At 39.1% G+C, this 16,125-nt stretch overlaps 1 protein-coding gene across 2 annotated transcripts in view; it reads left to right on the top strand.

Moving 5' to 3' along the window:
* igsf9bb (immunoglobulin superfamily, member 9Bb) overlaps nucleotides 1-13,148 on the top strand; it is a 119,329-nt gene extending 106,181 nt beyond the window's left edge. For both annotated transcript variants that reach the window (XM_084136647.1, XM_084136648.1), the window contains 3 exons: nucleotides 5,125-6,768; nucleotides 9,771-9,898; nucleotides 11,271-13,148. In XM_084136647.1, coding sequence (XP_083992773.1) covers nucleotides 5,125-6,768; nucleotides 9,771-9,898; nucleotides 11,271-11,485 — 1,987 coding nt within the window. In that variant the 3' untranslated portion in view covers nucleotides 11,486-13,148. The remainder of the gene's footprint in view (nucleotides 1-5,124; nucleotides 6,769-9,770; nucleotides 9,899-11,270) is intronic.
* Nucleotides 13,149-16,125: the final 2,977 nt, after the last annotated feature.

Raw genomic sequence — 16,125 nt, forward strand, 5'->3', positions numbered from 1 at the left:
TGAACATCTGAGAAAATCAGTGTTAATATTTGGTACAGTAGCCTTTGTTTGCAATTACAGAGGTCAAACGTTTCCTGTAGTTTTTCACCAGGTTTGCACACACTGCAGGAGGGATTTTGGCCCACTCCTCCACACAGATCTTCTCTGTCGCTGAGAAACACGGAGTTTGAGCTCCCTCCAAAGATTCTCTATTGGGTTTAGGTCTGGAGACTGGCTAGGCCACGCCAGAACCTTGATATGCGTCTTACAGAGCCACTCCTTGGTTATCCTGTCTGTGTGCTTCGGGTCATTGTCATGTTGGAAGACCCAGCCTCAACCCATCTTCAATGCTCTAACTGAGGGAAGGAGGTTGTTCCCCAAAATCTCGCAATACATGGCCCCGGTCATCCTCTCCTTAATACAGTGCAGTCGCCCTGTCCCATGTGCAGAAAAACACCCCCAAAGCATGATGCTACCACCCCCATGCTTCACAGCAGGGATGGTGTTCTTGGGATGGTACTCATCATTCTTCTTCCTCCAAACACGTTTAGTGGAATTATGACCAAAAAGTTATATTTTGGTCTCATCTGACCACATGACTTTCTCCCATGACTCCTCTGGATCATCCAAATGGTCATTGGCAAACTTAAGACGGGCCTTGACATGTGCTGGTTTAAGCAGGGGAACCTTCCGTGCCATGCATGATTTCAAACCATGACGTCTTAGTGTATTACCAACAGTAACCTTGGAAACGGTGGTCCCAGCTCTTTTCAGGTCATTGACCAGCTCCTCCCGTGTAGTTCTGGGCTGATATCTCACCTTTCTTAGGATCATTGAGACCCCACGAGGTGAGATCTTGCATGAAGCCCCAGTCCGAGGGAGATTGACAGTCATGTTTAGCTTCTTCCATTTTCTAATGATTGCTCCAACAGTGGACCTTTTTTCACCAAGCTGCTTGGCAATTTCCCCGTAGCCCTTTCCAGCCTTGTGGAGGTGTACAATTTTGTCTCTAGTGTCTTTGGACAGCTCTTTGGTCTTGGCCATGTTAGTAGTTGGATTCTTACTGATTGTATGGGGTGGACAGGTGTCTTTATGCAGCTAACAACCTCAAACAGGTGCATCTAATTTAGGATAATAAATGGAGTGGAGGTGGACATTTTAAAGGCAGATTAACAGGTCTTTGAGGGTCAGAATTCTAGCTGATAGACAGGTGTTCAAATACTTATTTGCAGCTGTATCATACAAATAAATAGTTAAAACAGTGGACATGTACCTACGATGACAATTTCAGACCCCTCCATGATTTCCAAGTGGGAGAACTTGCAAAATAGCAGGGTGTTCAAATACTTATTTTCCTCACTGTATATGAGTGATTGTTATTGTCACATAGCACATCTTTCCCACAAAAAATAAAAATAAAATAAAATGGTGTCTCATTTGATTGGGTGGACCAGCCATCAATCTGAGTGGGCCTAATATAGTCTCGCCACTGGTTCGAATGCATTCGACCACATGAGCGTCTACACCATGAAAGCAATCCAGACAAATGCATTTTTGACAACCTCTGGAAGTTCTCGAAAGTGGACAAGCTCAAAATGTTTAAGACCCCATTTACATTTTTGTATTTAGCATCATCCACTTATGATCTGATTGACGAAAAAGCTTCTTAAAACCAGGTGTAAACAGGGCCTAAAATGCATGAAAATATTAAGATATAATTAACATTATCATGAAATATCATGATTTTATGTAAAGCTGCATTGAAACAATGCATATTCTGAAAAGCGCTACATTAATACAATTGAAAAAAATGGAAGAAAAAAAAGTTTCATATATGCTCTAGTCCAGTGGTTCCCAAACCTGTCCTGAAGGACCCCCAACACTGCACGTTTTCTTTCTCTCCCTAATCAAACACACCTGATTCAACTCATCAGCTCATTATCACATGGGTTAATGAGCTGATGAGTTGAATCAGGTGTGTTTGATTAGGGAGACAAAGAAAACATGCAGTGTTGGGGGTCCTTCAGGACAGGTTTGGGAACCACTGCTCTAGTCTATATACTACAATTTGGGCAAACCTGTAAAACTTGGTCCTGAGTCCTGTGAATTTTACCAACAACCTACTAGGCTTCCATTATGTGTATTTACCTTCAGCATTGTTTGATAGAACCAAACATGCAGTCTATAGATTTTAGGTTGAAAATAACCTGGAGTGTACCTTTAATTTGATTAAATCATCGGTTTTAATGTGTCCTGTAGAGGGCGACACAGCACCTTTAATTTGATAATGATGCAGTGCATTAAGAGCTGTGGAATCCTACACAGAACTCGGTCAAGTTGGTCATGAAAGCTTTTCATAACACTCTCTTTTATACATAATTGAGCAAGCACTTTAAATTATTTAGCTTTTTATCGAAATTTCTTACAAATATTTTACACACAATCATCTCTGAATCAAACTTAATACAACTCCCCAAAGTCAAGTCACTCATTACATGGCTATCTATCTATCTATCTATCTATCTATCTATCTATCTATCTATCTATCTATCTATCTATCTATCTATCTATCTATCTATCTATCTATCTATCTATCTATCTATCTATCTATCTATCTATCTATCTATCTATCTATCTATCTATCTATCTATCTATCTATCTATCCTTTAAGCAACTTTTATGTTTCCACACATTTGAAATTGACAGTATAGTTTAGTTTAAATAACAGTGCACACATGAAGACCACAGGCCGCCAAGGGGTGGCTTGCACTTTATTTCATGTGTCTTATTCACCTCATAATGTTTGTTTCAGATTTCTCCCTCCCAAGCATCTGAGCCACTGCCTGTATGTCACCAACACACCCTTGCACACCAGAGGTTAACGTGCAGCAACTGGTGTTCCAGTGTTCAAATTATTTATTGTTTTGTTAGTGGATTTAACTTATATAAATGGTAAACATTGCACAATCTTGGTATATTGTGAAGCTTATGCACTTTGTGTGGTTATTTGGAATTGCTTTTACAGTCAATGGTTGTAGTAGAATGAGCTTTTAATGAGATATTCTGTGCCAAACACAGTATGGACTGTGGTATTTTAATGCCTGACAATCATTCTTGAATGCTTAGCTAAATTAGTCCAGAAAGATTGTGAATGGTGTGACCTAAAATAGCAACTACATGAATTTCCCATGTACAGTAGAATCTGAATTGAGTCTCAGTTTGAAGATTGTTTTAACTCATTATGAAGTTCCAGGAGAAATTTGCATGGAAGGCAAAGTAAAGACAGACGGTTCATTTTGTTTGCCTCTCTATAAGGTTTGATACCATCTTTCTGTCAGCGATATGATGTCTTTATCTTTCATCACAACATTTAGCAGGACAACAACTTGAAATGATCAGCTGATAAGGATAATTACAGTTAAAACACATTGAATCTCTGATGTTTTATCAATGTTTTTATCCAAAACATGTTTACTCTTGCAAAATGAAAGCAAAGCCTTGTTGATAAGCAAGTCAATATCTAATCAGATCTGTCTGTGTGTTTAGATTTCTTTTTATTAACAGACATATTGTATATTATGCCTTTAAACATTTGTGACAACAATGTTGAAAAGTGTGGACTTTCGTTTACCGAAGAGTGTGTATTGTGTGTTCCCTCTGCTTGGCTTGGGAAAAGCCTGCTTAATAGTGCACTGTATTGTTGCTTGGAGCAAGCATAACGTCATTGCACCTGAATGGTGGTCATCAATAGGCAGTTGCCATGGAAACCAAGCTCCGTCACCGCAGCCATTACAAGTGAAAGTGCATGCTGTAATGATTCAGCAAAAACAAAGCTTCAGCCATTACATGTACATTTGTTACTGAATAAAATATTATGTCTCTAACATTTCCTGATTTGCTCTCTTCTTTTCTGGACTATGCTTGTTATTTCTCGTTGTTTGGTCACGTGGATACTCTCAGTTGAATGTCTTTGAAAATGTCACCTTCTATGATTAATATTTCTTTTGATAGCCTATATTTTGCCTATATTACAACACACACACACACACACAAACACTATACTTAATTTTGGAGGAAATAATAGTGTTAAAACTGAATTAGTTATGATATTAAAACTGGTGACTGGAGAGTATAAGGGCTTAACAAGGATGAGTTATGACAAGATATATCCAGAAAAAAAGAGTGAAAATTACAACAATAACACATATTTACATATTTATCTCATATAGAGCACACAATGGCTTTATTTTGAATTAAACTTTATTTCTCTGATGGTTGTCAGGGTGCAACTTTCTGGGGCCTAGAATTACAATGTAAATCTTTTCAAGACCATTGTCGAAGATATCATTTCATCATCTAATTTGAAGATAACTAATTGTTTCTATGTATATGTAAGGTAACATAAAGATGCCTTGAAAAGATGAATTTGTATGTAGTCTAAATCATAGATCACGTTTAGCTCCCATGATTGTGACCTTAAAGTAAACCAACCACTTCAATGATCACCAACAGGTTATCTAAAAATAAATAAATAAATAGTTTCTGAAACAGTTTGTTGTGTTATTATCAATGATAGCAATCATTGAAATTCAATTAAATAAGCAAATGTGTATGTATATGCACTGTTGGATTTTATAGTTCACTTCAGGCTTACCTGATGCCCACAACTCCCAAAACGACAACAGGTAAGCCTGAAGTGAACTATAAAATAACGTAGCCTAATGGTGGACCATGTGCTAGAAATCACAAGGTTGGACCCCAATTGTGACCTTAAGCAACATATCTTAGGTCCATCCAGTGTGTCCCTGTAAAAGTTTATTGTAATTTTGTGTAATTGGACTATTAAACTAGGTGTTTGCATTTTATTTTCACACATTATCATGTTATATGCATAAGTTTTGTATATGAGGTACCTTGGGTGCATCTGAGAAGAATCTTTCACACTGTGTGTTGGTCTAATTTGGTGTATTGCAAGTATGTTTGAAGCACAGTTATTTCTCCCCATTGGATAACAGATGAGGCCTTTTGGATGAGTGATGAAACATCATCAAAAAGTCCAGTTGTCTATGACGCATTTATATCCGAAACTACAGTGACCATAACTCATCATTTGTTCTTCTTTCTTTTTCTTTCCCATTGTTATAGGTCATCTTCTGGAAAGATAAGTCCAGAAAGCGTCCACTCCATAGGACCTCCTTCAGAGTCTTCAGAGGATGGATTACGAGCTAAGAAGTTTCCTCAAAGTCCTGCCAAGGAGAAGGAGCTGTCCTTATACAAGAAGACCAAGAGAGCAATAATTAGCAAGAAATACAGCGTCTCTAAGCATGAGGCAGAGGCTACCACACCAATTGAATTGATCAGTCGTGGGCCAGATGGGCGCTTTGTCATGGATCCCACAGATATGGAAACTCCGGTTAAGGCACGGCGCATTGAGGGCTTCCCCTTTGTGGAGGAATCTGACCTGTACCCTGAATTTAGACAGTCAGATGAAGAGAATGACGATCCGGGGCCCATGCCACCTATGATGGCTACCCTCAGACCCCATCAGATCTCCCCCATTTCTTCTAGCCAGGAGTCTTACTTGCAGCCCCCAGCCTACAGTCCCCGCTTCCAGAGGCCCATGGAAGGCATGACTATCATGGAGACCAGTCGACTCCAGGCTACAGGGCAGATCCGTGGTGCTCCTCACTTCCGAGCCTTTTCCCATGGTCAGTTCTACAGCTATTTGGGAAGTCCAGGGGAACCTGAGCCTCCGCCCCCCTTCTACATGCCGGACACCAGCCCTCTCAGCTCAGTAATGTCTTCTCCTCCTTACCACCTAGAGGGACCTTTTGGCCATCCCACCATCCCGGAGGAAATCGGTGAGGGAGAGATTCAGCATTATGCAGTTTCTGGCTACACCCTTCCCTTGGCACATCCCTCCACCTCGCGCTCTCCAGACATCTGGCAACGACCCGATTTCACCTTTGCCACAATTGAGGGTCCTCACTTTATTTTTCCACCCCCACACCCTTTGCATCTTCATCCAGAACCTCCCCTTCCTCCCCCTCTTGTTCTTCCACCCAGTGCTCTCCAACCCTCCACCCTTCAAGTATCTCCTTACCCTGGTATCCTGCAGCTGGAGGCTCCAAAGTGCCGCCCCGGCAAGTCTCCCAGCAAGGTCAAGCCTCAGGGCCTTCCAGCCAAGCGTTTACCTATGCAAGAGGCACAGAGTCTAGGGCAGCTAAGACACACAAGCCACGGTATGGGTGTACCGGTATTGCCTTACCCTGACCCAGTGTCTCACATGGTTGGCCCAAGCTCGTTCGGAAGCCTGGACACCCGATGGTACGAGCTTACACCCAGGCTTAGCCCCAGGCAGCCCCGTAGGATGGAACCCAGCATGGTTGTTCTCCAACCATCCCGCCTCTCACCTCTAACTCAGAGCCCTATTAGCTCTCACGAAGGCTCACCGGAGATTGTAGTGCGACCAAGGCCCCGTCCCAGTGTCATCCAACCCCCAATCCCTCCTGAGATGTCTGAGATCACCCTTCAACCTCCGTCTTCAGCTAGCTTCTCTAGGAGGTCCTCGCCCTCCTCCTCTCCTGCTCAAGGCCAAGGTAGCCGAAGGGCAAGTCCCAGCTACCGATCCCACATGGCATTTGCCACCTCAGCGGCAAGCTATCCGTCACAGTCCCCTTCACCTCCTGTAGAAAGCAGCAACATTTTTGGGCAGATGCCAACCCATAGGAGGACTGAGGAGGAGATCCTTCCATCAGAACCCTCTCCACCCCAGTTATCAGCTTCAGGGTAGGTGCACTAGGCCTGTAGCGTGTGGATTGATAAATCATGTACCATCTGGCCTAAGTGTAACATCTAGGACCTTTCAGGGGTCTCAGTGCAGAAGTAACCACACTTTTAATTTTAGTCTAAAGCTACAGTTTGCTCACATGGGCAAAATTATGTTTCCTGCTTGCCTTAAGCTTGTTTTTTAGGAATGTTAGAACTCATGCTTTCATAGTTACACTGCCCCAGATGCCTTGCATTATTCAAAACCATTCAAAACCATTTTCTACATAGACAAGTTGTGTTATAGTTTTCTATGTAATGCTGCTTTTCATGTCAGACATCCAATTTCATTCATAAGGTCTGTGAAGCACTTTAAAGCACTTGTCTTAAAACCAAAGTGAGCGACTAACCAAAGTGGTTGTGGGGTAACAGATTCCAAGTCAAGACTTGATGAATTATTTGCTTCACAGACATGGTGACAGACCTTTTAGGGCTACGTGGCTGGAGAGGTTCTATTTTAAGTCTATTTAAAATGCAATAACGAAGCCCCTAAAAAGCCTGGAATCAGAGGGACACAACTACAGGATCTCAGCCTTTCCATTCACTGTCATGCTTTACCCTGCCTTTCACCCAACAGGAGGAACCCCACATGTGCAATAAAATTGACCAATCCCAGTCCAAATGAAGCCCACTGTTTTGACTAACTCCAGGCTTTTTAGGATGACTGTCAGAATGTATGATGTGGAGGCTGAGGTTGGTGTGTCCAGCACAACAGGGCTCTTCTCCTGTTCCAAAGTAACCTGACCGCATGGTTGCCTTTTCCACACTCCCCCTCTCTCCCACCTCCTGTCACCCAGGTAATCCCAGCTCTAACTGCCAAGGGGAGGCTTGTTGGGCGAATCGTGTTGCAGGGACTGTCTGCTCTCATCTGTTGCAATGTTGTCATCATCTTAAATAGGGCATTTGGTCATTCTTGATGGCTCCTCGAGTCTTACCTGCTTTGTTTTTGATTGATCTCAGCTATCTGGGCAGCGTTGTTGTGACCAGGTCCTCTACACCGCAATAGGTAAGGGTTGGATCCATGTCTGAAAGGGGGGGGCAGCAGGTGGGGCTTTTATTCGCCTCGTCCTTTAAAGGGGAATACAAGTCTTTGGGTCTTGCTTTTGTTTTGTTTATTACCTAGTTTATTGTTTTGTTTTGTTTTTGATATTTATTTTCAAATAGCCACACATTTTAGTTCTGCAGTCTTGAAGCCTATATGCATTCTTGTCTTAGTATGCATATGTACGTTTCCCAGTTGTTGATTAGGAAACCCAGCACATACCATTTGGTCAACACAACCTCATGCTTGAGACGCAATAAGAATATAATATCAAAAGCAGAGCTTGAATTTCGATTTTGTGAGAAGCTGCCATTTAAAAAGTTTGCATGGTTTGAGATTCATGGTAACCTTCAAGGTATGATTTCTGTTTATAAAATAAATGTGCCTTTAAAAAAAAGGTTTATAGTAAATGACAGTACAAACACTACTTGCAGTGGCTGGGAATTTTAGCTCGACCTGGATAAAAGTGACCAGTTGTTAGGGACCGTCTCAAGCAAGAGTTGCATGTTATACTTCATTTCAGGTAGGTGCATTTTATTGCTTGAAACAAATTCAATTGATTTAAAACCCATTAGCCTTGTACAGACACCTTGTATGATTAAATGCACAAAAAAAATTATAATCATGATTGATCTAGTGTACACGCAGTGTATGCATATGCATAAAACTGCACTTGTTTTGTGTAAGTTTGGACTGCAGAACACATTTCACGATGATGTGAAACAAGTTTTCTTCCAAAACAGTTTCTGCACTTCCTTTACAATGGGGAAAGTACTATTGGCACCAGAAAATGCTCCTTTTTAAGTTGTGGCTTTCACCCAATGAAGTGCTTTTCCAGAGTATTCCCCTTTAAAGTTCTGTTCCATGTGCAAAATGCCATGCATGCCATTGCTAAATATTGCTCTTCAGTTGAAAAACCAACAAATATCTGATTAAATTCTTGTTACATTTGTTGTCCAAGTGCTTTGTTTTATTTTTCATTATGTGACTGTTCCCAAGTAGCCATTTTCCCCTCCCGCCATCTCTCCCCCTGTCAGCATGGTGAAGCCCATTGTAGACAGTATTCATGTCTATGAGCACATTTCTGACAATGCTTTGTCGCTGAGCTGTGATTTTCCCCCACTACTAATGGCCTTTAATTTCTCTCGGCAGCCTCAGCAGAAGGACGGTCCCTCTATAATGCTATTTCTGTTATTTTATTGTGCCTCGTGAGAGCTGTGTGTACGAGTGTGTCTGTGTGGGGCAGAGTATGCGGGCTGCCAGTTTAAGTGCCTCCTTACTATATTTGGATGTGAAGACTGTACAAACCTAACGGTCTGAGAATGGATTTATAAAGCTTTTTGTATCTAAATGTTTTTGTTTTGTTTTGTTTTTTTAAAGTTCTTTACCACTATACAGTATTATTCTAATATGTATTTAAGTATGCTAATCCATTGGAATTACCCCAATCTATGTCATGATTTCTCAAAATTTCTCTTTAAACAGATACATACATTATGTTGCCATATTGAGGTACTGTATACATTTTAAAACAAATTTAATTTCCTAATAATATATGATAAAATATTTATGTTTTGCCTTCCTGTTGCATAAGCTTGACTAAGTTTTTTGTTTAAATGTTGATTTGATCTCAAATTGATGAAAAGATACCTTTCAAAAGAGTTACAAATGTAATTTTGGGCAGGAAATACATGGAAAACTCTTAAGTATACCCCTCTTTCCACTCAAATAAATGTTTTGCATCATACTTATCATGCTAAACTGGACCAAGCCTGGTCTTGATCATTTGAGTGCAAGAGATTCATGGGTAATCTGAGTGAGGCCATGTGGTCACTACTATGACCAGTTGAATATACATGGAGAGCCACCGCACTACCTGTCCCTTGTGTGATGGCTTTGCCTTTCTTTGCTCTCTGTTCAGAAAACGTCGAGGTGCACCAAGTGGCTCTGCAGGGTCTGAGAGGATAGAAGCACTGAGATATCAACGAGTGAAAAAAGTCAAGAAAGTCGGCATCAACAATAACAACTCCAAGACCAGACGAAAGACGGGTGAGGAACAAGTCAAAAGCTACTGTAATTCATATACTATAAGCCAGTGGTACAAAATATAATGTGCCTTTTCTCATAAACATAATATATGTTTCAAAACCTAGTTAGTTAACTCACATGGAACATCGTAAGTGACTGATTTGGGTCGCTTGGGTCCTTTTGTCGCCTATGATGCTTTAAAATGATGTCAACTTGTGTCAATCTGCTTCAGGACCCAGATTTGACATTGTTATCAAGTAGTGGCAGCAAACAATCATATTTCCCGCAGCCAGCAAATACATGTTTATCGTAATTGCAAGTGAATGAAATGTGAGCTGTATTTTCTTCAACTTTGCGTAATGTTGCTCATGAATAATAGTATGTGATGCAACCTGTCCATGTATGCATCTGCCTGTTTTTGCTTCTACCAAGTGACAGATGAATTTGCCGCAAAATATTATAGACACATAGCCTTTAATAATTGATATTACTTGATATGTATTTTTATATTATTAGTCTGTACACTACTGTTCAAAAGTTTGGGGTCAGTAAGATTTTTTTTAAAGAAATGATTAATACTTACTATTCAACAAAGATCAATTAAATTTCAATTAAATTGATTAAAGATGACAGTAAAGGCATTTATAATGTTACAAAATAATTGTATTTCAATTGTTTTTTCTTTTGAACTTTCCATTTTTCAAAGAATCCTGAAAAAAAGTATTACATTTCTACAAAAATATGATCAACACAACTGTTTTAAACATTGATAATAGTACAAACTATTTATTGTGCATCAAATAAGCATTTTAGAATGTTTCTGAAGGATTATGTGACATTGAAGACTGGAGTAGTGGCTGTTCAGAAATTCAGCTTTAACATCACAGCGATAATTACATTTTAAATTAAAATAGAAAACAGTTATTTAAATTGTAATAATATTTCACAATATTAATGTTCATACTGAATTTCTTTATCAAATAAATGCAGCCTTGGTGAGCATAAGAGACCTTTGTACATTATTTTAAAGCTTCCACTAAGAAAAAATAGTCCATTACTATGTATAAAACAACTGGCCTACAAGACGAACACTTTTAATAGTAATACTAAAACTGAAATCCTCTGGTCATTTTCACTACAGTCTATAACCATGATGCAAGCTGGCACCAGTTTTATTTGTATAAAACAGGAGTGAGCAAGACATAACATGAGACATGAAAGTAGCGTAGGTTTCAGTTACCAGATGAACTGTCTGATTTACAACGGTGCCATGAGCTAAAATTTTAGGGCATATATATGACCTCTAGATGTCGCTATGACCAGTCAGAGAGACCCGTAATATTTTGTAATCCAATCTCCTCACTTGTGCTCATCTGTCTTGCTCTCAATACAGGTGTGACCCCCTCTCAGACCCAGCAGCCCCACACCTCTCAGGTCCTCCAGCCAGAAGAAGCTCTCTACCTCCGCAAGAAGAAGAAAAAGTTGACTCGCCAGGACCCGTACGCCCGCTTCTCCGCTCTGCTGTACCGTCGCCCGCCCCGTGAAGACCAGAAAGCCATTTTGGCTAGTATGGACACAGCAGACCCAGACCACGCCACTCTCCTCTGAAGTCCCAGAGATTACAGGCCACACTCTCCCCAAACTCTGAGCTCCTTCCACCTTCGCTCAGCCAGCCAACGTCTTCACGTCCACACCGACTCCAATGGTTTACTCCTCTTCTCGGTTCCGTTACACTTAGAAAATGCTTGTGTTCCAAGGTTTTGCTCCAGTTCATTTACCTCAAATTCAGAAAGATCGATCATATGCTTCATCCTGTCTTTGGGATTTAGTGACTCTTATCAGACCATGAGACAGATAAGAGGACAGCTGTCAAGCTTCTATTTAATTCTGCCAATAGTCTCAACCATATCTTGCAGTAGACCATAGGGTTCTCACAGGTATAGCTCAAAATCACCACAAGCTCAGTGCTGCTATACTGACAAACACAGTAGTAATTGGCAATCAGAATATTCTTGTATTTTCAAATGTCATTTCACAGTGAAAATTTAGAAATGTAAGTGAAATGTACACTACTGTTCAAAAGTTTGGGGTTTTTGAAAAAAAATTCTTATATGTTCACCAAGGCTGCATTTATTTGATCACAAATATAGTAAAAACGGCACTATTGTGAAATATTATTACATTTTAAAATAAATGTTTTTTTTTGTATATTTTATATATGTAATTTATTTCTGTGATGGCAAAGCTGAATTTTCAGCATCAATGCGCCAGTCTTCAGTGTCACACGTTCCTTCAGAAATCATTCTAATATGCTGATTTGCTGTTCAAGAAACATTTCTTAATATTATCAATGTTAAAAACAGTTGTGCTGTTTAATATCTTTGTGGAAACCGTGAAACAGTTTTTCAGGATTCTTTGATAAATAGTAAGTTCAAAAGAACAGCATTTATTTTGTAACTTTATAAATATCTTTACGGTCACCTTTGATCAATGTAATGCATCCTTAATTAAAGCATTCATTTCTTTAAAAAAAAAAAAAAAAAAAGTTTTACTGACCCTAAACCTTTGAACTGTAGCATATGTATTTTTCAAGTATATTAGCAAAGTAATGTTTCAAATTTTTAGGGCATCATGGCGATGGAATTAGACATACAGGATTATGTGTGCATTTAGGATGTTGTTAGTGTCTCTACTCACATACTAACACTAATAATCCATATTTGAGGAGAAAATGGAAATACTCTTTTACAAAGCACAACATCTGTTAAAGCCACAGTACAGGCAGAGACATAGGCTTTGGATTGCAACGGCAATCACTAAGGGAACATTTTATTCCAATGCAATTTTTGATAAACATGTGTACTTACAGAAGCTGCTACATCCTTCTACTTTTTTTGAACACGAACTTGAAGCACTGAAGCAAAACCTTGGTGACTACTGTGAGTGACATTTTTAGTTTACACCAACCTCACTTCTCTTGGTTACCAAGCTATATTTGGAAAGTACTATAGTAATGCCAAAAATACTACAGCTTCCTTAATCAATAAGACTATAAAGTGTACTGTACTGTGAGGAGGATAGGATTTTGTGCCATAATATACTATAGTATTTTTGTCATCAATATGCGATGCCCCCTTACATTAAAAAAGGCATTGGTCAGCCTTAATAGGGCTCCTAAATGCTTGTTCCTTATGTGTTTGTTAGGGTTTATTTCTGTTTAAATGACAAAAAAAGAGAGAGAAAAGAAATCTACTGCCTTTGTAGGCCATTATCGAGCCTTTTTTTTTTTTTTTTTTTTTTTTTGGTAAAACCAGAAATGGCAACCCAGCGCCTGTCTCTCTCCTCTTTGAAGATCCTTTGGGATGAGAGGGCTATTCCCAGCGGCCAAAGGTTTTTATTGTGTTTCTATCATCCAACGGTGCTTCTTTTCTACAGAAAGACATGTATTTTCACTGTCTGAACAGACATACCTGGGCAAATGTAAATTTTAGTGTGCTAGCCATTGTCAAAGGGGGATGTAATGGCCGTCAGACGAGAGGTGGCATGTTCTGTGTCTTATCATTTGTACAGAGGTGCAGTCAGCTTGTACATTTGAAAAATGTCTAAAAATGCATCAAATGGCTGAACATTGTACTGTTTCTTCAGCCTGGGAAAGATTTTAAATCAAAAAGCAAGTGAAGGTTTTCAGCAAGTGAAGGCGACCTCCAGATCGCAGGTTTAAGGGGTTATGGGGACGTGGTTCATAGCTAAGCCCCTCCCAATGGCCAATCACCACATTATAGGCATTTTAACAGCCTACGTAAGGTGCTATCAAAAGTCTTCTGACTGAACTCTGTTAATATTATATCATTAATGTGATCTTCCATCAGACAATGGCTGCTGCTTTTAAGTGTGGTCACATTAACGAAGTTTCGACACAGTTTCATGAGCATAAAAAGGTCTATTATCAATAGTGTAGTAACAGTAGTCACTTTTAACCAAACTCACATTTGATGTTACTCTGCAAATTTGTGCTGGGCAAAAAGCAGTCATTTCAATGGGAATCTGCTCGATAGGGAATTACGTTTAAGGGTAAAAGATTCACAATGGGTTCAAATTGGTCACTCGGATTTGGCGTGTTGCCCAAAAGAAAGCTGCTGGGTTTGAAAGTTACTTCTGTGTAAGATGTGCTTCATTCATCACTACACTAGAGACAATGGAACTTTTTTTTGTGTGTGAAATTTCGCTAATGTCATGCACCTTATCTCCTGAACACCTCAGTATTTGATGTTTTAGGATTTTAACACCATCCTGCATCTGTCTGATAAGCCTTAAAGTGCGGTCACATTTACTGTTGTTTGTAGAATTTTCGCATTCGAAATAGGAATCCATGCAATTTGTAATTTCAAAGTGGCGGCGAATGATTTCCTCATGCAAATTTTGCAATGGGTTCAAGTTGGTCATCGGACAATGACCCTTTTTCCTTGTGAAATTTCGCCCAAGTTTTGCTAATGTGAGCGTACTTTTCTGCTGTGCCGTTTTGAGGGTCATCAATGATATTGACATTCTTACTTGACTACCATCGGAGCGTTAAAACTTCAGTGAGCGTCAGTCTACAGTTTTGAGAGCTGTGGAGCGTACATATTGATTGGTAAAGGGAAGCAATGTTGTAGCCGCAGCTGCCATATTGTGAAGATTTAATTTCATTTGTCGGGATGTAACGTTAGCTTACACACGACAGACCAGTGCATCAAGTTGCACCTTTTGCCATCAAAAAAGGTCGACCTTTGTGGAAGATGTAGATTTGGATCAGGGGATTGATTGTCGAAGAGAACACCATTTTAAGCTTTCAGCGATTCAGAGCTCGACACGTCTTACTTAATGTCGTGCCGTGAGACCTGCTCAGATTGCCGAACCTGGACTGAGCCGTCTCATTTGTGCGTTGTGTGAATGGCTTTATATTTTGAGCAAAGACTTGATTGTTCATACTTGTAATTGTTGTTTTATTTGTAAATCAAGTAACTAGATGAGACCTACTTGCTAAAGATAGGTATTCTATTCTAAAGTTAGATGTGTGTCACAAGACACTGTTATAGGTAGATAGAGGTGACTGATCATGTCGTTCAGTTGGGAGATGTGCTTATCTAAGTATTTTTGATCCATTTCACTGGGCAATTGTCAAATATGGTGCTTTCTAAAATATATACAACTATTTAATTACATAAATATTGTGTTTCTTTTTTTATTTAAAGCCTTCATACAAAAGAATTATATCGAAATGAATATCCAAAAAGCTAGGAATGTACTGTAATATGACAAAAAAAAAAAAAACTGTATATAATATAATAGCATATATTGCACAATGTATTATAAAATTTTAGTAATTTTGAATAAATTGGCCAATATATGCACGCAACAGAATATATTGATATAAAACACATTGTCATATTTTGGATTCCGTTTCTAATGTTACTTTTTCATGAGGATTGGAATGCATGAGAGCATTTTTGAGCCAAAATAGCTATTTAAGTGGTGTAAATGTTTCGGTCCACTTGCATTCACTCTCACATTGGATTTGCAGCTTATTTTGTCGGTTTCTAATGATGAAAGTTGTCTATGTTTAAACCTGAAAGGATACCGGTCTAGCTCAAATTCTGTTTTGCTGGAGACTTCTGCTACTGTAGCATCAATCGTTGAACAGACTGGCTAACTCTAGTGTGGCCGGATACAGTAAATGAGCTGTTTGGGGATTTTGAGAGGTAATTAATGCTAACTTGATTTGACTCATGGGCGATATACAATGAGATTCATTGTAACAGACTCTTGAGCTTGATGAACCTTTATCTTTTTAGTAGCATTATAGCCGTGGTAGAGATTCATTCAAGCATTAGTTGAATTATTTATTACACTGTACTGACTTTATATGCCATTTATATCTACATAAAGATAAAAACATTCTATTACTTTTGACAACACATCTCAAGCTTAGCATTTTTCCATTCCAGATCATTTTCTGAGGTGCATCATTTTTTAATAAAAACATCTTAGTAAATCTCTGTTCCTTTGTTTTGATTGCGAATAAATCATGTCATTTTTTAGCAGCATTTTTCAATTTGCATCTTTTTTTTATTTTATTTTTTTTATGACACATTCTTTCTAATGTTTACATCACATTTATGTTCTGAGCAGACACTTGCTTACCAAAGCAACTTACAAGAACGTGCACATTTTGTGGGAATGGCATATTACTTCATCTTGAATGATGCGTT

This window comes from Abramis brama (assembly GCF_963993115.1).
Source record: "Abramis brama genome assembly, chromosome: 15".
Taxonomy (NCBI): Eukaryota; Metazoa; Chordata; class Actinopteri; order Cypriniformes; family Leuciscidae; genus Abramis; species Abramis brama.